Source organism: Gigantopelta aegis, unplaced genomic scaffold, assembly GCF_016097555.1.
Source record: "Gigantopelta aegis isolate Gae_Host unplaced genomic scaffold, Gae_host_genome ctg2665_pilon_pilon:::debris, whole genome shotgun sequence".
Classification (NCBI taxonomy): domain Eukaryota; kingdom Metazoa; phylum Mollusca; class Gastropoda; order Neomphalida; family Peltospiridae; genus Gigantopelta; species Gigantopelta aegis.
Window position 1 is genome coordinate 2,843 of NW_024532990.1, and position 23,438 is coordinate 26,280.

General features: G+C 32.3%; 1 protein-coding gene across 1 annotated transcript in view; it reads right to left on the reverse strand.

Annotated features, from left to right (window-relative positions):
- Window positions 1-678: 678 nt before the first annotated feature.
- The window catches only part of LOC121391569 (phospholipid-transporting ATPase ABCA3-like), a 29,693-nt gene continuing 6,933 nt past the window's right edge, over window positions 679-23,438 (reverse strand). The window contains 14 exon segments of the mRNA XM_041523152.1: window positions 679-727; window positions 922-1,092; window positions 1,362-1,565; window positions 1,868-1,988; window positions 1,991-2,076; window positions 5,733-6,130; window positions 7,602-7,690; window positions 7,774-7,855; window positions 7,857-7,956; window positions 8,075-8,164; window positions 8,361-8,507; window positions 8,628-8,743; window positions 8,793-9,074; window positions 10,554-10,697. Of these exon segments, the coding sequence (XP_041379086.1) occupies window positions 679-727; window positions 922-1,092; window positions 1,362-1,565; window positions 1,868-1,988; window positions 1,991-2,076; window positions 5,733-6,130; window positions 7,602-7,690; window positions 7,774-7,855; window positions 7,857-7,956; window positions 8,075-8,164; window positions 8,361-8,507; window positions 8,628-8,743; window positions 8,793-9,074; window positions 10,554-10,697 (2,079 nt within the window).

Genomic DNA, 23,438 nt, shown 5'->3' on the forward strand with positions numbered 1-23,438 from the left:
ATAAGTCCTTAATACATAATAACAATTATTATACTAAAGTTTTAAGGATTAATTTGGTATTTCATTATTGAGTCATAAACACAGCTAGTCTACAACTACAACATTCCAATCCTACATTATTATTCCAATAATAGCATACCATGTATTGCTCTAGTTTCTTAGCTCCTGGAAAGAGATTTATCACATCACTATGTTTTTTGCTGACAATGTTTTCTAATGGATCAATTTCATTACTTTCTTGATGACGACGTCGACGTGAAGAGCCTGAAGTCATCCTCACAAAAACTTTAGATGCTTTTTCGTGCAAACCTTCTAGACAAATTTCGTTTTGATTGTCGTGTTATCCCTTCCTTTAAAGCAACTTCAGTTTCATGTCTGAGACTGGGATCTACTTTCATTTGCAAGATGTATCCAGAAACTAAATCTGCAAAGATAACTTAGATAGACAACTGTCTCCTTGCCATTAATATATATATTATATATATATATATAACGCTGAAAATAATCTGCGTTTCATATATAATCACATCACTAAAATAATAACTCTAAAAAAAGTGAAGTATTAACATATATAAGCCTGTCTCAGTCACTAAGAAAGGTCATTATCATATACATGTGCATATTACTCTCTTACTTGCTTTTCAGATGCTGGACACTACCCAAAGCTTTGATTTACCATTAACCATAATAGCAAGTCTTTGTACAGAGAGCCTCACACTCCTCCATACTATAGAAAGGAAGATGTTACAATAACATCTTTTGCTATTAAAATATATAATATATGGACTTGTTTGACTAAAACATTATTAATGGAAACGTTTATTTGCATGATTGTGTTAAAAGATCAATATGTTATAATATACAATTGTATGATCACTTACTCTACTAATTACAATGTTAATAAATAACTACATTTTTCACCTGTGAGAGGTTAATATCACACTTCGTCCTTCTTTGATGATTTGAGTAATAGCATTCCATACAAACCGTCGTGTCACTGGATCCATACCAGATGTAGGCTCATCAAGAAAGATAATTGGAGGATTACCAACAAAGGCTATGGCTGTACTGAGTTTGCGTTTGTTGCCTCCACTAAATAGTGGTAAGACATAAAAAAATGATAATATAGAATTAGTACAATAAGTTACTAGATCTACATTACATGTAGAGTGCATGTACAAATGATAAGTGTCACCATAATGACTCAGACTATATATTGCTCTTGCACATGTTGCGATGGTATATATATTGTCTTACTAAACACACGGCCATTTTTATTGTGCGTGGACTAAATACTTTTGGCAATATTATTCTTACTATGTATAAAAGTGTATGCTATAAAACTATTACAAGAGGCTAACCTGTATGTGCCACATCGTTTATTGGCATACTGGACAAGATTTAATCTCTTTATTTCAGCCTCTACTGTTGCTTTGATGTCCTTCTCATAGATACCTCTCAGTCGAGCAAACAATGTCAACAATTCTCGACCAGTCAACAGTTCCATTAGTGCATCAAACTGTGGACAATACCCATGTGTTTGTTGTGCAGTATGAAGATTTGTCCTGTGTGGAGATGACCAATAAAGAAAACATCTTAGAATCTATTATGTTATTTGCTAGTAGTATAGTGACTCAACCAACAATATGGGTTTCCCTTAACATATTGACATCATAGTCTAAAGGTCAGTTATAAAAAGATTCCTACAATAACATCACATGTACTCAAGGAAGTAGATATTTAACTAATTAAACAATCATTTATAAAACCATTCTCATTGGTCAATTTATTTGAGTATCCGTGTCCACTTGTATATCTCAAAGTATCTTCCCTGTATTATACAAATACTAGTCTAATATGTACCTACCTAATATCATGTCCAGCTATTACAGCAGTCCCATGAGTGATAGTTATATCACCTGTTAACATTTTGAAGATAGTAGTCTTCCCTGCTCCATTGACACCCAACAAACCAAAGCATTCTCCTTACCAATAGTAAGACTAACACCATTTACAGCCAATTTAGAGTCCTGACTGATGCAGGGACAAAGATAGGCTGTAGTTGATTTTGTACTCCTTAAAAGGATGAAAATATGCTATTACTTTGGTTGATACTAGCATTAGTAACAGTAATAGACACTAACCCATAATAAAGGCATACTATACCTTAACAAGGTTGTTTAGAATAACTACATTATCTTCTGATAGGTGGCTTGAGATGCATGACTCCTTTCATTTGCTACATCATCGTCTTCTTCTGCCTAAAAAAGAGGATTAATGCAAACTCAACATGGTACTTCTATCTAGATAAGCAGTTTAAAGTTATTTATTTATACAAGTAACCCATTGAACTAACCTAAGCTGGCCCAGTTTTGAAGTGTAATGCAAAGAGAAAAAAAATAATTAAATCAATCAAGGTTAATAATTTGCTTACAACAAATACATTAACAATGTATACCATATTTGATTAGTACTGACTAAACTAAGATTAGTTGATTCAAAGTCACTTAGTTTGCATGAATCCCCACATAATAAACTGAAAGTATTAAAATGTTTTGATCACTATAATTACTATAGCTTATGTACTTAAATAAATGGGCTTCTCAAAAAGGATATGTGTGTAGCACTGTAAAGATATCCTATTACAATTCCAATATCCTTAAGTGACACATTAAAGCTAATATTGATTACATAGTGACAACCCCCACAAATGGTGCAGCACAGGGCCAGCATCCATGAAAATTTTGTCTACCTAATGAGACATTAAATAGAACTTTCATTGCACGTACAATTAACAATAAACTGTCAATTAAATATTAAATATTAGTATTGAAAACTATGCTACTTCTAAGTATTTTATAATGTACTATATGTAACTTCATATGACTATGGATTGGTTGGATCAACTAATCCATTAGTATAGTGAGATTGGTATATCTATTTAATATTACTTTAAAGTTACTTACATCAAAAACATCATACACTGTTATTTCTTTAGTTTTGTTTTTCAAATATACTGCCGAATCTCTCTCAAGAAGAAACCACGCTAAATACACACAAAAAGATGGACATAAATTTAAAACTGTAGTTAAGTCATGATACCTCAAGTAAAAACACTACTACATTTGTAATGACTCCTTCTATTGTTAAATAGACAAAAATATGTGACAAACCAGGGAGAGCAAACTGAAAAATGTTATCTGTAAATGGAATGTTACTTTGTTCGCAAGCTCTAAATGATAAGAATCATTTTAACAAATATATCATAGAGCTTATAACTCACATTATTGTTTGCTCATTTGTGTTACACAGAACAAATGAAAACTGGTTTGAGAAGAGAAGGACTATTCCAGAAGATAATCTGTATGAGAAATAAGCAATTATATGTATGACGGTATATAATAAATCTAAAAATTCATTAAATTTAGGGTTGGTGATAAAATCATCTCAAAACAAGTCAAATTAAGATAGGAATGACAGCATGGACATCCCTACATAGCAGGCACAATATCAAGGATATAATGGTTATTTTTATAATAGAAATAATAATCCCATAAGAAGTCTAAATAAAAAAGCTGTTAAGTTTGATAGAAAGTTAGGACTTGTTTCAGGAATATGCCCACAACATAGCAAATGTACCTTTCAAATAAAATTAATGTGTCCAAGTACAATAATGAAATAGAATTAAGCTTACATCTCATACTGTATGCTAATGCAATAGGTCTATAATGGCTTCTGATTGGCCAGTTGTCTAGTTTTAAACTCTGTACTACTATTTACCCATATATTGGATGTAAAAGAAAAATATAGTGAAGATTTTCACTTGTAGCTTCCAGACCAACTTGTAGTGATACAAGAAAATAAATAGTGAGTAACATCTGAAAAATAAAGTAGATTTAGCTTGGTCAACTAGTTAAATATTGCTCATGTGCATGCTATATAATATATACATGCAGTAGAGTAAAATAACACTTCTTACCAGTCCTCCAAGAGCATAAAAAACAAATAACAAGATAAACCCAACTAGAGCATTGCTAGTTATAAATGTGACGACATATGTAATTGAAGTACAATTCCAACAAAAAAGTAACTATTGGAAGAGAAATAAAGGATGTTGATAGAAGGATTAATAGATGAATGAATAGATCAATGGATAGAGAGACAATAGGTACAGTAATGTAATGTAATATATATATATATATATATATATATATACATACATACATATATTATTCAATTAGTGTTGTTCTATTAAGGCATACAACTTTAAGTAGTTTAGTTGTATTTTTTTTTCTGTAGTGAAATGGCGAATTAGTTTTAGTTGTAATTTTCATGTTTTAGTGATGACATTTCTAGTTTTAGTTTTAGAACCATGTTTTAGTTTTAATAACAGTTTTTCATAATCAACACAAAGGTACTTTTAGTTTTTATTATTAGATCTATTACCACTTTCAGTTGTAGTTATCATTATTTGATTCATTTGTTAATAGTGACTTAACATCAGCTAATTCATTAGCACAATTATTGTATTAAATATTGATTAAATTAAAAACAAACAATTCGGGATAAATGAAGAAAAGAAACAAAAGAAAGAAACTCAGTAATGAACATATTCTTAAATGGGAATCCAGCAGTTATATAATCTGTACACACATTCTATTTTTCTGCAGAAAACTTTCTCTCTCTAGATTATTATCACACAAACTAGTATTGTTTCAGTAAGAAAAAGTTCATTTAATTATAATTTGGATGGTTCAATAATAATATTGTTTTAGTTATAGTTTTGTGATTGTTAATATTCTTAGTTTAGTTATTGTTCACTTTATGCATTATAGTTTTAGTTCTAGTTAAAATAGACATCAAATTTAATTTTAGTTATAGTTTTTTAGTTTAGTGAGTATAGCTTACTATAATGAGTTTTAATTTAGTTTTGATTAACTAAAACAATGCTATATACAGTACATATATACATACATAACACTGTCAAATAATGTAAGACCTCACCAATAAAATGAAAATATATCCTAAAACTTTTCCTTTAAATTCATCAATAGGAAACACACCAACCAATAAGATTGTCACACCTATAACTATTATAGTAATAAGACCATCTCTTATATAATTAGCAAGCCAATATGATGTGGAGTGAATGCCTCCTACAAACTGGAGATGTTTGGACTAGAACAAAAAGCAAAAAATACATTTAAATCATAAATTCTTTCCAATAACTTTGCTCTTTATAGACTAGTATAAGAAGTTTGTATCATTATTATCATATAAACACATAGTAAAACAGTCCACATAATAAATTTATGCACAAAAATAGCAACCCAATAATGCACTTTGTGTCAGTGAATCTTTACCTTTCCTGTTCTTTCACCAGTCAAAAGGATTACAAAACTGGACATCAAAAAAGCATAGCCAATTCCAAAGAGTACACCGATAAAAAATCCTATGTATCTTGCTTCAAGGCTATTGTTGGAATTAAGAGCCTGTATAAGATGGCATGGATAAAATGGACATGTAAATGTATAATAAATTAAAGTATATTACCAGTTCAGTCAATAATCGAGGCAAAGGGTGGTTAATAACTGAGATACTATATTCAGGGTCATATTCCTTTAAGTAGTGGTTGTAGAAGAGATTAAGAGCAATAGGTGGTATGTGAAAGTGCTGAATATAGTGAGAAAAAAAGAGTTAGCTATTAGTAATAATTTAGCAAAGAGAAGTACCTGGTTATTGTACCATATTGTGGCTGTTTTCTCTGTGGTCGTAGTGTCTGGTGGAATAGAAGTCTCTCCAACAAGACATTGAGAAGAGTTAATACATTGACAATCAGACCCAGCATTGCAGGAGAACCTTTCAATGCAGCATCTAAACTTCCAGAGTATGCTTCATAGAACCAGGCTGTTGTAGGCAACTGTTCACAGGTAGCAATTGAATCGTTGAATGTTGAACAAACTTCAGTTAATAACCCACTGAAATCTGTGATTCCAAGTGACGAGACATTTTGAATACTTGCTGCTGATGTAACTAGAGCTGGTGTCAAATACTGGCAAGTTTCTGCTGTGTTTTCACATCCACAGGTAGAGTAAGGAGGTATAGAGTCAGAATGAAGAACAAATCCAACCTGTCATAAGTAAAAGAGAGAACTCACAAGGGAAAATAAGAGAGTTATAGAGTGCATAAGCCAGTACTGTTAAACACTATTTGATTGAAACACTACTGTCATGCAGTAACAGTGCATAGAAACATTACCTGAAATCTATCATTAAAGGTAGATGCACCAAGTTGGTCACTAATAGACAATAGTCTCTCTGCCACATAGACATTAATGTTGTCTAAAGGTCCAGTAAGTTGTGTATCACTGGTAACATCATTTAATGATAATACAGGAGGTATTGGACAATAGTCAAAACGAGATGGATATCCAAGCTCCGCAAGTGGGTTAGTACACGTTGGTAATTTTATTTGCTTAGCTCTACAGCAACTGTAAAGAACATAATTGAGGTATCTCCAATAGCATTAACATAACAATATACCTTAAACATTCTTTGCATAGATTGTATCCAAAGTCATTATTTGAACATATACTTCCAGCATCAAATTCAGTCTGTGGTTATGTTTATAGCACATGTATACAATCATAACAGTCAACTTACAGTAGTTCTCGAAGCACAGTACTTATCTAGAAGTTGGTTTTGTAGTTACAGCAGTCATTGATGTTGGTAATGTTCTGTACTGATGACTTTATTGTCTCTACATCCATTGTATAATCAAACAAATCAGTTGCCCCTAATACACTAGCATTGTTAGCCTATAGGAAACAATTGAAGTAATATAAAATCATTAGTTTTCATCTTACTTCAAAGGATACTGGAAAATCAGAGCCAAATTCAGCATAAACATGAAATATTGTTTGGAGAAGGAACTAAATCTGTCAAAGTTAGTTCCAGTTCACTATCATTCCCTGGAATTGGATATAAAGCAGCACCCAGAGTTAAGGCCAACAGTACTGAAGTAATGGGAAGCATCAATGCTAAGAAAATGCCTGGCCAAAATCGAATGAAATTGTAAAAGTGCTTGACCATCATGGCATAGCCTTGTTGAAATCTAAGAACAAATCCTGAGTTACTTGTTTTCTGTTTGAGAGTAGTATCATCAGAGGACTTTGAAGTTTGATTATCTAAAAGCCAAGGAGGACAGGACAGAGTAGAGAGAGAAAGAGAGAGAGAGAGAGAGAGAGAAGAGAGAGAAAGAGTGAGAGATTTATGATATGATATCAAATACATTATAATTGAGTGGCATGTTTCTAATGTGCCTAGATAATCATATTATCAGTCCCACTTTTCACATTTTGCTCTTTAAGTTATTGGTGCATGCATGTAACTCAATGGAGGTGTTAAAAAAATAACACTTATATCACAATATCTCTTACTTTCATCCTCAATCTCTTCTATAACTTCTAGTCTTGTTTCCAGTGACAATGGTGACAATGGCAAATTAAGTTCATATTCACTCCTTCTTTTTCAAGCCTAAAAATTTAAATTAAAAAACATTAAAAATATGGTGTCTTGTCTTGCCTTCTCTTATTTTGACACATCTGTATTCTTTCCAACTTGAAGAAATACTTCCTCCATTGTGGTGACAGAGATACCAAAACTGTTAATCTTCATCTCTTGCTTTTGAGCTAGAGAATATTACATAACTGCTACTAACTTTTAAAGAGTGCATTAAATCATAAAATTATATCAAAGAGACCCATACACATACATTCCAATATGTTGAGTAATTGTGGAAACTGGTGAGTTGATTTTGTTGGAAGGAGAAGAGAGAGTTCTGCTCCCAAATCACTGAGAAATTTGTGCCTTGTACTTTCTCTTGGCTAGTGCAGTTATATTTTGTACATCTGCTGTGGACTGTTTCTCAATAGTTAAATGATATCCAATACCATAGCTGGTATAAAAAAGGAAAGAGAATGGTAAGTTTAAAATGATATTATTTCTTTATAGTGTTCTTGTCTAAATAATTATGACATCAAAATGCTATAGAGTCAATACAAAATAATGCTTACTGTGATTTTAAAAAAGAGAGATGATCCACTACATTTAATGTACCACTATGCATAATAGCAATGCGATCAGCAAGGACATCAGCCTCATCCCTAAAATAAGAAAACCAGTATTCTCTTGTCATTGTTGATTGTACTTTTTGGACTAATAAGCTGAGAAGTCTCCTAAGCATTGAAGTGTAAAAATTGAGAATAGAGGGTGCTAAAAATGTCATAATAAGAGTTTTGGTGTATATCTTATTCAATTCATTTGTTTCTAGTAGATAGTACAACTACTTAATTAGCTTACATGAACTGTGTTGTCAATAGTATGGTTCTTTCCTCCTTGTATTTCTCAAGGAGATCCCATGTGATGCGACGAGCATAGGGGTCCATCCCACTTGTGGGTTCATCAAGTACAACAAAGTTTGATCCACCAATTAAAGCAATACCAACACTGAACAGAGATAGAACAGTACAACTTGAGTCTTGTTAATACATCAAGAGAAAATATGACTATTATTTATAACTAGTTCACAACATACTGTTGCCATTTAAGAGGCAGAGAGACAAATACCTTAATTTTCTCTTCATACCACCAGAGAGAGATTGCGATTGAGTATCAGTTTTGTCAACCAGTTTTAAATCCTCAATCATTTTCTGTACATTGTCTGATACCCTGTTCTGAGCACCCTGTTACATAATATGACATAATATCATCTTCACCATAGTGTCCTATTACCTTTAGTCCAGCAAAAAACCAGAGATGTTCTTTGACAGTTAGTCTGTCAAACAGTACATTATGTTGAGGACATATGCCCAAGTTACGTCGGATTAGATCAATATCTTCTACAACACTCAATCCATTAATGTAAGCACCACCTGAAGTTGCTGGATAGTATCCGGTGAGTATTGATATAGTGGTTGTTTTTCCAGCTCCATTGTGACCAAGAAGAGCTGTAATCTGGCCTTTGTACAAGTTCATTGATAAACCATCAATGGCTACCTTTTTGTTTTCAGAGCTCTAATCGACAAATTAAAAAAACCTTAGAGATATTCTACCATAATTTATTTCATCTATGAAGATATTTACTAGTACTTCTACGAAATGAGCATGTCAATGTATACAACAAAAATGTGATGATGTACTATAAGTGATCACTAATAGTCAGGTAGTTTGGTACGCTGTTATCTGATGTGGCTGAATGTAAGTTGTGTTTACGTTTAGATAAAGCTAGGTCCAACTGTAGACTACTTAACGGTTATTATTAGTAGTTTCCTTATTAGTGTGCTTTCTATATTTAGGATCTTTGTGACCTCTCATGCATTATTGTTGTTATATAAAGAGATCTAGTTGAGGCAAACAGTTAGTTCTGTCCAGACAAATATATCTGTGATATTGTAAGTGTGAGCTCTATAGCTCACACTACACAACAATCGACACAACTCACATTTGGATGAAAAACTTTCCTTAAGTTTTTTAATAGAGATGCCAATAGGAATTTCAGTTGGTTCATCTTCATGAGCAGAAGGATCAGAATGGTTACCTAATTCAAATTCCTCAATTGGACGTGCCTAACATTTACATCCAGAAATAATTCTTGTTACTGCAATTTTACTTACCACAATTTTAATACCTCTTTTGTTACCACACCAGTAAGATGGTAATAGAAAAAAGTAAGGAGGCTTCTGTATTCCATATTGACTAGAAAGGACAGCATCAAATACCTGTGCATGTGTGTGAAAAAATAAATTATATTTAACCCATATTGGACTATTTTACCAGTATAAAATCATGTAGATGACTGTGTCAATAAATAGTATCAAAAACACCCAACCCATGTTAAAAGAGTCTCCAGTGGTTGTGGCTTTAAAGAAGGTGTCAGCTGTGAAACCAAACTGTAGCGCTTCAAGTCTAGAGATAATTTTGCAAACCAAGACCAGCACATAAATTATTAGAGAGACAAAAAAAGCACCTTCACTGGTCTGAAAGAGAATTAATATAAAAAGAGCATGAGTTAGTATATTATAATTTATAACTGCATAATATTTTATTTAAATATAGGAAGACCCATCCATCACAGTCAGTTAAAAGAACATATTTATAAGATACATTGCCTTCTTGTGTATTAGAGAATGCATTATTATAAATATAGACAGTTTTTAATATCAAATCAATAACTACTACATGTGTCCTTACCCAGGAATACTATCAAAGATAAAACCAATAACAACATATAAAATATTTAACAGTGACCACACTATCACACCAGCCATCAAGCCAAGAGTAGCTGATGAAAAAAAAAGTGCTACTACAAAAGATTTTGTTAATCATGATTAGTTAGCAGTGACAATACATACCTTATAAGGAAGGAGAAAGAAAATACATGATGCCATGAAAAGAACGAAGAATGCAACCAGTAAGCCAAAGTTACTAAATATGAACAATTGACCCCACTACATAAAGAAGTGAAATAATAATGTAAATGGATCATCAACTTACCTTAAACAAAATAGCAAAACAGATCATTAGAGGCAACAAGAACACAAATTCCTTAATCCACCATGTTGTCCAGAGTACCCAGTTATTGAGACCCATTATCTTCATAGTCTCACGAACACGAGACTCCTTCTCCAGTACTAACTCCTAAAATAATATTAGGTAGATAAAGCAACTATCCAGGAACTGTTTGAGGTATTATAACAGATAACTCCTAAATTAGAGTTGATACTACTCTCACAGAACCAGCCCTTCCCTGCTAAGGCAAGGGAAGGGTTAGCTCTGTGAGATAAAAGGTTGATAGTGTCAATTGAGAATGGGATCATATAAAAGTAGTACATTCTAAATAAATTACCTTAACAAATGTTCCAATTGAATAGACAACTGATATACCCACAATTAGTGGCAAAATGAATTCTACAGATGACAGAAATAAATCACTAGTGTATTGAGGATGTGGAAATGGCTGTTGAAACAAAAGAAACTAAGTCATCTATTAATAAAAGCTATAGTATAAGAGTATATGTAGAATACACAATTAGTGGCAAAATGAATTCTACAGATGACAGAAATAAATCACTAGTGTATGAGGATGTGGAAATGGCTGTTGAAACAAAAGAAACTAGTCATAGTTAATACTAAACACTACATATTATGAGTATACCCTCATTTCAACATTTATTTCAACTGGTTCTTTTGTTACATAATGTATGATAGCTTCAGTGACTATTTTTTGTAACTGCACAAATCCTTCGTCAGTATAGAAACTTGAGAGAGAGAGTGGGATCACGGCATTTATTTTAATATTTCTACTATACCTTGGTAACAGTTTTGGTCCAGTGAGTGGTATATCAGATGTGGTAAAGTCAACAGTAATTTATCAGTGTACCAATGCCCGAAAATAAATAGTCTCATGTCTTAAACGTATAGTGAATTGTATATTACTTCCATTAATGTTATTGAAGTATATACCTAAAAAATAGGAACATTATAGTTCAATAAAACTCCATTTATTTTAAATATTATAGAAGGAATCCATGTGGTATCTATCATTGGTTATTCTCTGATGGCTATATATACCTGCTCCATTAGAAAAACATCCTCTACTTCTTGAACTAGTAGTGTTAGCAATTATATTAACAAAATCTTCCTCAGTAGCTACTCCATATAGTTGTCCTCCACTGACACTTAATAAGGGAGTTATATAGCTGACAAGAGTATTGACTGTGTAAAAGAAATGTTATTACTACAATTATCACTATTTAATATTATATTCATCCATCCATTTACCTTCTGAAGTGTTAGGTGCATAATAGACAGTGTAGGTAGTAATTTGAGGTATAGTTAACGGATCAGAGTCAAATGTTGCAAAGCAACGCTCTTCATCAGGAAGAACAGATACCCTGAGATATAACATTGATGATAATGATATTTCCCAATCATCTTCTGTTATTTAATCTTGTTAGATTTCATTAAATATATCTCTTAACTTCATATTAATTATATTAAATATGGCAGACAAGGAGCAATTATTACAGCTTGTATACTTAATGCTGCAAAATTAAAACTGACGACTATATATTACATAACATATATGTGTCTGAGACTTAAAATTTGTCTCACTAAAGGCTTCATTTGTGATGCAAGTAATATGATAAATTACATTGTAGACTGTGTACTACATTGTTTACATAGTAATGCATGATCTCAAGACACTCCTATAAAATTCCATTTTGTTTTTTCAACAGTTTATGTATTATAGTTTTCAGCAATGAACATGATTAATAGAGATCCTGATGTCATTATAGACTATAGAATATATCATATGTATTATAACTTCTCAGTGTATAGCAGCAATGAGACTTTTACATCTCATATCATCATAAGGTGTGATATTGTTACTTTACACCTTGAACCATGGTACATATACTATGTATACCAAAAAAAACAGCATGTCATATAACATTATCGAACAAAATTGGATTACAAGGGCCATATTCTTTACAGGGCTAGTATGGCACATAAAATGTGCAACAAATTTTGAGTTAATTACTTTCATGAGGGTGTGGTTTTAATTATGTCGGAAACAACTATGATGTTAATAACAATTAGTAAAATGAAAGAATGCACCATATTATCACCTTATCAAGATTTTTGAAACTAAAAAATTGGTTTTCTAGGAGGTGAAGTGAAGATAAAAGTATTATCTATAATGGTAACATTGGCTAGTATGCTAGAAACATGAAAATTATAAAATATGAAAATCTCAGGCACTGAACTAAAAATAGTCAGGTCATCTGACTGATTTGAGCAGATGATATGGACCTCAATTATATAGTAACTGAAAACTGTGAATAGTGAATACAAACTGGTATTATTAGATATTCTATTTGTTTCTATAAAACTAAATAATTATTACTTCAATATGATAAGGATCACAACAACTGAAATTGGAATAATGATCTCAACTATTGTTCCAAGTGGACGACGAATCTATGAACAAAGAAAGACAGGGAGAGAGAGTTATGCTTTGTCAATAGAAAATTAAATGATAATCAAAAGCATATAAATAAGTCACTTTGGAAAAATGATGCAGTCAAATGTTAGGTTTATCATGCTGGACATACGACAATAAATTTTATGCTTCTAGATGATGGCTTCAAACACAAACCAGTGACTTATCCAGGAGACAGACACAGAACCCTATCTTAGAATTATTAAAACATCTTTTAGCTTTTCAATGGGGACCATACAGCCATTGCAAAATGATACAGAATGCAGCAACCACACATGTTCCTATAGGACTGTATAGTGCACTACAAATTGTCCCAGGGGGGGGACCAAAAACAGTTTATATATGTATTGGCCTGGGGACCAATTACAGTGTGCACCACTTACAGTATGACAGGTTTATCTACATATAATGTTACTATTTAGTTACTATGGGGGCCATCCAGCCATTGTAAAAGGCACACATGTTCCTATAGGCCTATTGCACTACAAATTGTCCAAGGGGGATGAGAGACCATTCTATGTGGTGGCCCAGGAGATCATTACAGGTGGACCACTTATGACATGACAGATGCAATCCTCTACAGATCAAATATATATTTTCACACCTCCATGTCTTTCTGGCAGTTATGTTGTTAAGTAACTGTATATAACAATAATCTCTCACTTGTAAAATAAATTCTTCCAAAGCATTAGACCAAATTGTTTGCTCAGTGAACTTGAACAAGGACTACAACTTTTAGTATGTTTCTTATCATTTGTTGTAGATCTTGTAACACCAACAATAGTATCAGTAGTAGTATCACCACCAGCAATACTTTCACCAGTATCTGCAACTACACTGTTTTTTCCACCATTATCACAAATAATAATTCAGTTCTTCTTTTAAGGGCCATAATGAACAGCTTTTCTCTCTCTCTCTCTCTCTCTCTATAGAAGTGGCTAAAGACAGGATAGGAATGTTTTCACAGGAATGGATACGTGATATATTCATAGAAACTAAATAAACAGTAGGCGGAGTAACAATTAGGAAGTAAAAGTAAGCAAGTGATGTCTTGTGTAGTAAACAAACTCAAAAGTAAGTAATTAGATCTAGTGTAGTCATTCTTCTATTTTAATTGACTTTATCTTAATGCAACTTGAGCAGATCCTGCAGCAGTTGGTGGATTTTCAATATTCACACATGTCCTATAAAATAGATGGTAATATTATAGTTAATCTAGTCTGTATATTATTGTCAAATTTAGTATATTAATATACCATTTAATATACTTACCAGTGAAACCATCTGCAGCAGTCATCACATTCTATCATGTGTTCTGTGTGTTGTAGATAGTTTGGCAATGAGAGCACATCCATTCAAGACGTTTGGTAGTCGCTGTGTTTTTGTGTTGATGATAGTATGGTTGAAGTGTAATGTCACCTTACCTAGTTGTTGTAATGCTTCCCATGATTTCATTTGACATGTAATCCCTGATGTTAGAGATATCAAAGTCAATTATCTCATCAGGTAGGTTGTCCATTTTCTTTTTTCATTTTTTACCAGTGTTAATTTGTTTGCTGTTCCATTAATGATCTTATCTGCTCTATCTTTGGTACATAACAGTATTAGAGTATCTCTAAAGGGAAAGTAATTGTTATTTTATTGTTTAATGTTAGATTTAGTCATACCATATGTGGCTTTTCTTTGTCATATACAATCTTGTGTCATTGTTTAATTGTTTTTCAATTTCTTCTTTTTCAGTGTTCTTTGGCTTTGCTAGTCTAACGATCGTTTTTTTGTTTTTTTTTTTCGAGTGCTGAAGAAATGGTCATTGTGGAGCTATAGTTTTATTTACTGGTTCATGTTGTGTCAGTGGAAGTACTGGTTTCGTCTGCTCTAAATGACATTTCATCAGTTTCTATTGTGGTACCAAGCTGTGTGTTTTATTGTTTTGTAATGTCTGTTTATCAGTACATTGTTCTGAATTTTGTTAAAAACGTGTTGTCTGGTTTCAATAATGTCCAAATCACCACTAACTGACATTATTGCTTTAAGTATATCATTTAGTTCTTTGTCTGAATTCTTCCATCATTAGTTGAGTGTTGTTTTCATTTAGTTGTTTCTTGACTGTTGTGTTGTTGAAAATTGTACCATTAAATGAATGTGTTTGCATATGTTTCCTATGTTAGTATAGTCTTGACATGTACAGGATTAGGAGTGGACACATATGTTGCAGTCATTACATCTTAGTCTACAATTCACTGGGGATACCTCATTCTCTATAGTCACTCTATATTTGTCATTACCACATGATGATGTCACATCCCCTACTCCATCTTTAACTTGTTCAACTGAATCTATTGTCATGTCCTTGCTGGTCAAATGTTTTTTTGTATATGTCAATCAATCTCTTTGTCTTCTTTCCTTTGGTTAGTTTTATAAGTCGTTCGAATGCTTTGTCCCTTGTAATTTTCATTAATGTATTGATACAATTGTCCACTCTTTTATTGATCCTACCATTCATGTATATATACTTTAATACACGATGGAAAGCCTCAACATACATGTTTCATATTAATAAATGATCCCTGTCTATAGCATTGTGCCCATTGTTGTTTTTCTATCTACGTAAGTTCTGATAAAATATTCTGCAAATGGAGATGTTTCGTCATTCATCTGAAGTTGTTAAAATTGTTTTGTCAGAAGTATTTGAAATTTTCTGTATGTCTTTCTCTTCCAGTAAAACATGCAAGTTTTTGATACACTGCTTCCTGTGTCTTTTTGTCTTTTATCAACGAGAGTTTCTCACGCCATGTCCCTATCCCACATGCCAGGGTGCATAACAGTTTGTTGTTGACTTCACCAAACACTGACCTCCAGGCATTATAAAACTGTTCAGCGTCATCAGACATGAAACCATTGTGGTGTTATAGAACTGACCCTCTTCTTAACTGCTGTGAGAAAATTGTGAAGCACAAATTGATCTTCACGATTTGACAAACACCAACCAACAGGCTAGCCTTCACCAAATTCATCTACTACTACCAATGTGACCAAGGAGAAGTTATAGCTATTAGTGCCATGGTGGAATCAATGCATAATATTCTCTGATGCCCAAACTTCTTCATGATGGATGCTTGCATTGTGTGTTTGTAGACATATCAGGAAGTCATCATCACACATGTTGTTGGATTCATCTGACTGAGGACAGCCTTGATGGTTTATACACAATAACTGGATTCCTCTCTTCCTTTTCCATCATTTCTTTTACCCAACAGTCAACACTTGTTTGCATCATTCTTATGTCTTTGTTTACTATTTAGATGATCTGATTTTTCAATATTTCCAATGTCTTTTCTACTTATTAGATGAACTTGTTTCAGATCTGTGCCAACACTGTCACGTACCTTGTCCAAAATGTATTGAAAGGATAATGAAGTTCTACCTTTTTATACCACTTTTCAAGCATATGTCAATTCCTTTGTCTTTTAAAAGCCTCCAAAAAAAAGAACTAATGGGTAGTATGTTCACTCCTATAAAGAGTTAATGTCAGCTCTTCTTATGTCTTTACTTACAGTTTTCTTCTTAATACTATTACATATTATGAGGATATAGCCATTGACTATCTGGAATGTTATTTAAATGTTTTTATTGGTAATCTGTTGCATTTCATACATTGTCATTGAGCCAACATTCACCACTTGAACTTGATCCCACACCTGACGTAGACACTGGAGATCAATCCCTTTGACATCAATTTGCTGTTTGTATGTGTGCTGTGCATTCTCCCAAGAAATTGACACAACTGTTGAAGTAAGTGACTGCATTTGAAACACTTCTCCATATCTAAATACATGTAGTATACTATGGTAAATGTAATTAATAAGATAATGATAATACAGTTATTAGACATAAAATAATAAAATTAATACCAGATATTAATATTATTTATTGCCTTATATACTTATTATGTACACTAGTGTGTGGTGGTAATATCAAGAAACCATTATATCATCACTGTATATAGTTTACTATTGGATTTAAAAAGACTTGTCCTGCTAATCTGTGTACCATTACTATAGTACTATATAGACATATAGTGACAGATAAGACCAGCATATTGTGAATGGCTAGCTACAAGAAGGTGCATATTCCAGTAGGTTATTGTGTTAAGATTGGGTACAAGTAACACCAGCTATATTAGTAGAACTACAGCTACTCATCTGATAGTACAGCTGTCAATGTCACTCATATCAGTATCACATGATATATCAGTGATAACAGGTGATTCTTTTGATCACTAAATTCATCAGCATTGTTATTGAGATCTCTACATGCTATTTGTACATTCTTCCAGGACCATGATGTGGTAAAACTACCAGCACTAATAGTAGTCCAAGTACAGTTGCCTCCGTTACTAGGACAGTAACATATTTCTAGTCTACCAGCATTGTTAGTTGATGTGAAACTTAACTTGGAGTACGGCAGTTGTGGACATTCATGAAAGTTCATGACACATCCACAAGATTGATATTCATGGAGATTCATAAGTATTTATTTTGATGATTATTCAAGAATGCCGTTAGTATAATCATCATGAGATGGATATTGCATAAAGTTCATAAACATATACTGCACATCAATATTCATTAGTGTCCCTCTCGTAGATATCTGTGAGAGGGACACAATTGTAATTATAATATAAACCATTTCATTTACATCATGAAAACAATGAATGTATTCAATACTTTTTTTCCTGTGGATTATGAGTTTCCAGAAAAGTTACTATAACCAATCATGTATGCTTCTATCCAAGGAGTATATATAATTACCTAGTATAGCTAAAATATGGTGGAAAATTGATAACAATGATTCATCAATTGATGTCAGTTGTAATAGTGTTATTAATGTTGCACACAATCTATACAGAAAATATTTTAAAAATACAGTAACAGCAAAATAAATATAGAAACATTTTTTTATTTTGTTATTAAAGCCAACTATTATTAGGAGGAGGGGGGGGGCAGAAGGATCTACAGTGGAGGGTTGTGAAGTAGGACCTGGTACTGCCATGTCACCAACTAAATAATAATAAAACAATTCATAGATAAATTAATAATATAGGTAATTAAAATAATAAGTACAAAAACCTACAACACATCTTTAGATAGAACCTTTGTTGTAACTAAACACTGACAATTCAAATGATTATTGAGTCCTCCAGCTGATAAACCAGAGACATCTTTGTTAATTCAATAAATGCTATTATATTTGCTATACATTGTAAAGATTCATTATTATATAAAGTATTCCCGAAGAAGAAAGTAAGTTCAAATTTATGATCATTACTTCCAAAAAATTTGCTCTAACTTTTTCTACTATTGTTGTAGACCCCATACTGAGCTAGCAGAATTTCTACCAAATGAGTAATTAAAACAATGTTTGACATGACATTCAGAGGACTTGTGATGTATCTTATTTACCTGGTGGTGGATAGTAACCCGGATATGGATTAGGAGGTGCTCCATATCCATATGAAGTGGATATTGTGTGGGAGGTGGATAACCAGCTGCTACAAACCCATAAGAAGGTTGTGGAGGGGGATAGCTGGATCAGGGGCATGCGATAATACTGGATAAGGTACATGTGGATTTATCATTTCTTCTGGATGCTGTTTCTCCTCAAGTTCATTAGGACGAGGATTAACTTGTTTCAATTCCAAAGCTTCATTGTATGAAGGGGGTGGAGCTTTTTCTGAGCTCAGTATCTTTCTGATTTGTCAGTAACTCTAGCAGTACTAGAAATCAGACGATGATGATGATCTCCTACTTTGAGGTCCCTAAAAAAAGATCATATAGTGACTAGACATTAATAACAACAATGATATTGAATAGAAATACTTTAAAAAATGAACTGTATAAAAAAACTAAGAGGACAAAATGTTTATGTTCTATAGCTGAAATTTATATTAATATTATAATGACTTTATTTTTTAATGAACAACAGCCTCCTGTTTTTTTATAAACTACAAAATGTAAGACTCCATAGTACTATGCTTTTAAAAATTAAGAAGATGTAATAGTATCAGATCCTAAATTAGGCCAATTAAAAATATTATATATTGTTGCTTATCTTTACTGATGTATTCTATAAACAAACCTCATTAGTAATTTCATTTTGCTGGAGATGATGTAAGAAACTGTCTCTGCATTATTTGTTGTTACTGAAGTCACGTTATTAGGTGTGGGGTTTGTGCTCTTGATGTAGTTGTACTACCAGCAGCCCCTAGCAGCAGCTGCCTTCCTGGCTTGTTCTTTCTTGTGAAGATGTATTACAAGAAAAATACACCCTCCCCAAAAAATCAAGTTTTACCAATTACGATACCAGCTATTGCACCACCTGACAATCCACCCCCTTCATCATCACTTGTTGTTTGGAGTAGCTAAAATATTAATGATAATGTATGCCACAATATGAATATCAGATATTGTAAAATTAACACTGGTCTACATATTTAGTATATGTCTTTTTGGTTATATCTTGTGACAATAATATCATCGTTACATATATAGTCCAACAGAGTATCAAAGTGACAAACACATTATAACATACAGGACTTACTACAAGAAAGACCAGCATCTTGTGAATGGCTACAAGAAGGTGCATATCCAATAGGGTATACATTAGTACAAGTACTCAGTCTACTCTCTGATCCTGAACAAGTATATCCTGATACCCAGATTGGTCTCTGAGAGGATGAGGGCTTACTAGAAATTAAAACAATAATAACAATTATTATTATATACATATACATATACATGTACTTATAATGATTTTATGAAGGATGGAAGTCACCACATTCTACATCAAATATTAAACTTAAATTAATACTAACAAAAAGTCTCATCCTATACAGGTACTGCTACTGCTTGTCTAATCAATACCCCCCCTATTGTGTACTATGTAGAACTCACGTATAGACTGAAACATTGTTTTTTTTTGTATTAAGACCTAATTCACGACAAGTGACTTGTCCATCATTAATAGTCCATTGATTATTACAGACAGTACCCCAACGACTTCCATATACAATCTCTACATTAGCTAAATAAAGACGAACAGTTTTTTCAGATGAACCTACAACAGAAAACAAAGATAATTTAGTTTCACCATCATTATCATACAATATTTACTTTGGGTACAAGTAACACCAGCTATATTAGTAGAACTACAGCTACTTATCTGATAGGTACAGCTGTCAAAGTCAGTCCATCGGTATTACATGATACACCAGTGATAACAGGTGAAAGAGAGATTTCACCACCTCGACTGAGATGAGAAAACCAAGAAGATAAATACAATAATAAGATGTTGAATTAGAACAATTTATAAAAAAGTAATAAACAATAGCTGGCTGTAACAAATGAAAATGTTAATTTAACTTCTATACATCTTAGACCCTGTGCTATACTATATGCATATTTTTATTTGAAGATGTCACATTAAAAAGTGATTTTGTCCCTATTAACAATATTACTGTATATAATTTTGGATCATATAGGGCTCACTATCCAGTCTTTGTGAATGATCTCACAATCCCACTAGAGTAGCCAAGAGTCTGACAAACAACATTAGCATCTACTGTATCAAAACCGGTGGGACAAATGTTTGCCATATTCCTGATACATATATCTCTAGTATACCTTGATGTCTTGTTGTACTACCTGTTAGTCTTAGACTACCACTGGGATATAGCTAGAGAGAGAGAGAGAGAGAGAGAGAGAGAGAGAGTCACTTTTCACATTCAAACTTATCATCATTATTCCTTACTACTTAAACAGTTAATGAAGACATCAGCACTGTGTACATTAGAGTCAGTAGGTATTGATAATGTAATACAATCTGATAGTTTTGGTTTCTGTTCCCATCACAAGAGAAAGTGGATGGATATATACTAATGGAAGATAAAGCAACATCTGCTGGTCTTACCCTATAATGTAATGAAAAAAAACAAAATCACAAATGTTAAATAAGTATCATTACAACTAACGTTGATTGTAATATAGGGTTTCCTAGGCCAGTATTAATACTAAGATCTCTACATGCTACTTGTACATTCTTCCAGGACCATGGTGTGATAAGACTACCAGCACTAATAGTACCCAAGTACAGTTGCCTCCATTACTGGGACAATAACATATTTCTAGTCTACCAGCATTGTTAGTTGAAGTGAAACTTGAAGTATGATTAAGTTGTAGTTCATTAGCTGTAATGCAAGGGGTCTGTCCTGTAATAATAAATATATTACAATTAATAAAGATAATGTAAATTAAATAACACACTATTTAACACGATACCATCATGTATTGTATATGGTCTGATCCAAATTATAATAAGTATTCCTAACAATCCAAATAATTAACAGCTGTTTTCTATTAATGAAATATATTCTTATTAATTACCTTGGCTAAAATAAGGAGCAGTACAGACTATAGCCAATAGAATTAATTTGAGAGTCATGATCTTCTTATCCCTATACAACACAACAAAATCAACAGTATAGTATCATAATTTTAATAGCTCTTAGATATGCCTCTCATAATTATATAATAATAAAAACAATATAATCGTATCGTACTAAAAATTTTTAGGTAAAATGACAAATACTCTGTTACCGACAACATGGCAACAAATTTAATAATAGACTAATAGCTCAGTATAGTTAGGTGAATGTATATTACAAGTTATTTAATGTATCAATCAAAATTACTGCAAATTTGTAAACACAAACTACACATGTTTACATGTTCTTGTTTGTTGATTTTTAAAAAAAAAATAGAAATGATTTCTTGATTGAAAAAACGAAAAACTATGAGATCACAATAAAACTCATTATTTTTAATTTCTAATGTAATCAAGATATTATAAATCCAGTTAAGTTGATTTACATAAAATGTCTGCAGATTAAAGGACAGAGTATCACACTATATCACTTCCATCAATAGTATATATTATCTGACATAGTCATTTAAAAAATCCAATAGTTTTTTATAGCTACATGTTAATAGTATTAGTGTGTGTGGGGTTGACTATCATTATGTTTAATCAGTTCATATTACAAGTTCTGAGGACAAATGGTATGACAAACTACTATTTAGTTCTGATTACATGTGGTCTAAACATGCTGTGTCATTTCTATCATTACAAGTATGCATAAAATATTAGTTAGGTCAATAAGCAGATAGAGATATCTAACTAACTAGACACCTAGGATTTGGTGCCAAGTTCAAAAGAGCTATGTATAATGTTCATGCAAGGGTATGCACTAGCATTAACTGGTCTTGCTGAACCACACACCACTATTGATATACATAACGACAAGTTATATATTATTCATAGTCGTGAATTTATTAATAGTAAAAGTGATAGGTCAATCGTTAGGGTGTGGTTTAGGTATACTATTGCTTGTGTATAGACTAACTCAAGGACAGTATGGCCTTGACCCATTTAACAATAAAGATGCACCCAATTTACTACCATATTGGAAGACAACATGGCAACAAGGAAGTCGTTGAAGTTTGTGCTTGCACCTTGTACTTTATACTTTGTCTATAACATTTTACGTATCTTCTTTACAAATAATATAGAAACCATTAATACAACTAGGATAAGTGTAAAAAATGATCTTAATGAAGATAGTAGTTACCCTGCAAAAATGGCAGTCAGGGACAGGACTATTATGATTCTGGGGATCGAACTTTTGCATGATAAAGGTTTGTAAGCTTTTAACAGACAATGTTATTACCATAAACAATAACTTTATGGACACATTGAGGCTGTTGTGCCATTAACATAAATGCTGTACTTCAGTGTAACTAGCCATAATACTATACCTTATATACTTAACTCAAACATTAAATTGTATTAATTTTATATATTGAAATATGGTATTTGTTAATGGTAGGTTCATCAAATCATTATGGAAATGGATAAGGCTTTCTAAAAGTCTACAAGTACATATATTAGCTTATATATTAGAGAAAGGAATTAGGTATCCAGCTTACCAAATATGTGCACATATAAACTAGCGTTTTAACAAGTTTTCAAATTATCTCTGTTAGTTCAATTTCAATAGGCTCAATTTCTATCTATATTAGTATAAAAAAACATAATATAGATTACATAGAGAGTGTAGTTGTTGAAGTTAACCTCACATTCCTGAAATGTGAGGTTTAACGACTTCAGCAGTCATTATATCAGAGCCTAGAGTCAATCAATTCTCACCTATTTACAAACTCCAGAAAGTTTTTTAAGATCCACCTAAAAATATACACGCTTTTGCTGAAATATGCTGACAAGTAGCTAAAACAAACACTGACCATACAGCAAGCCCA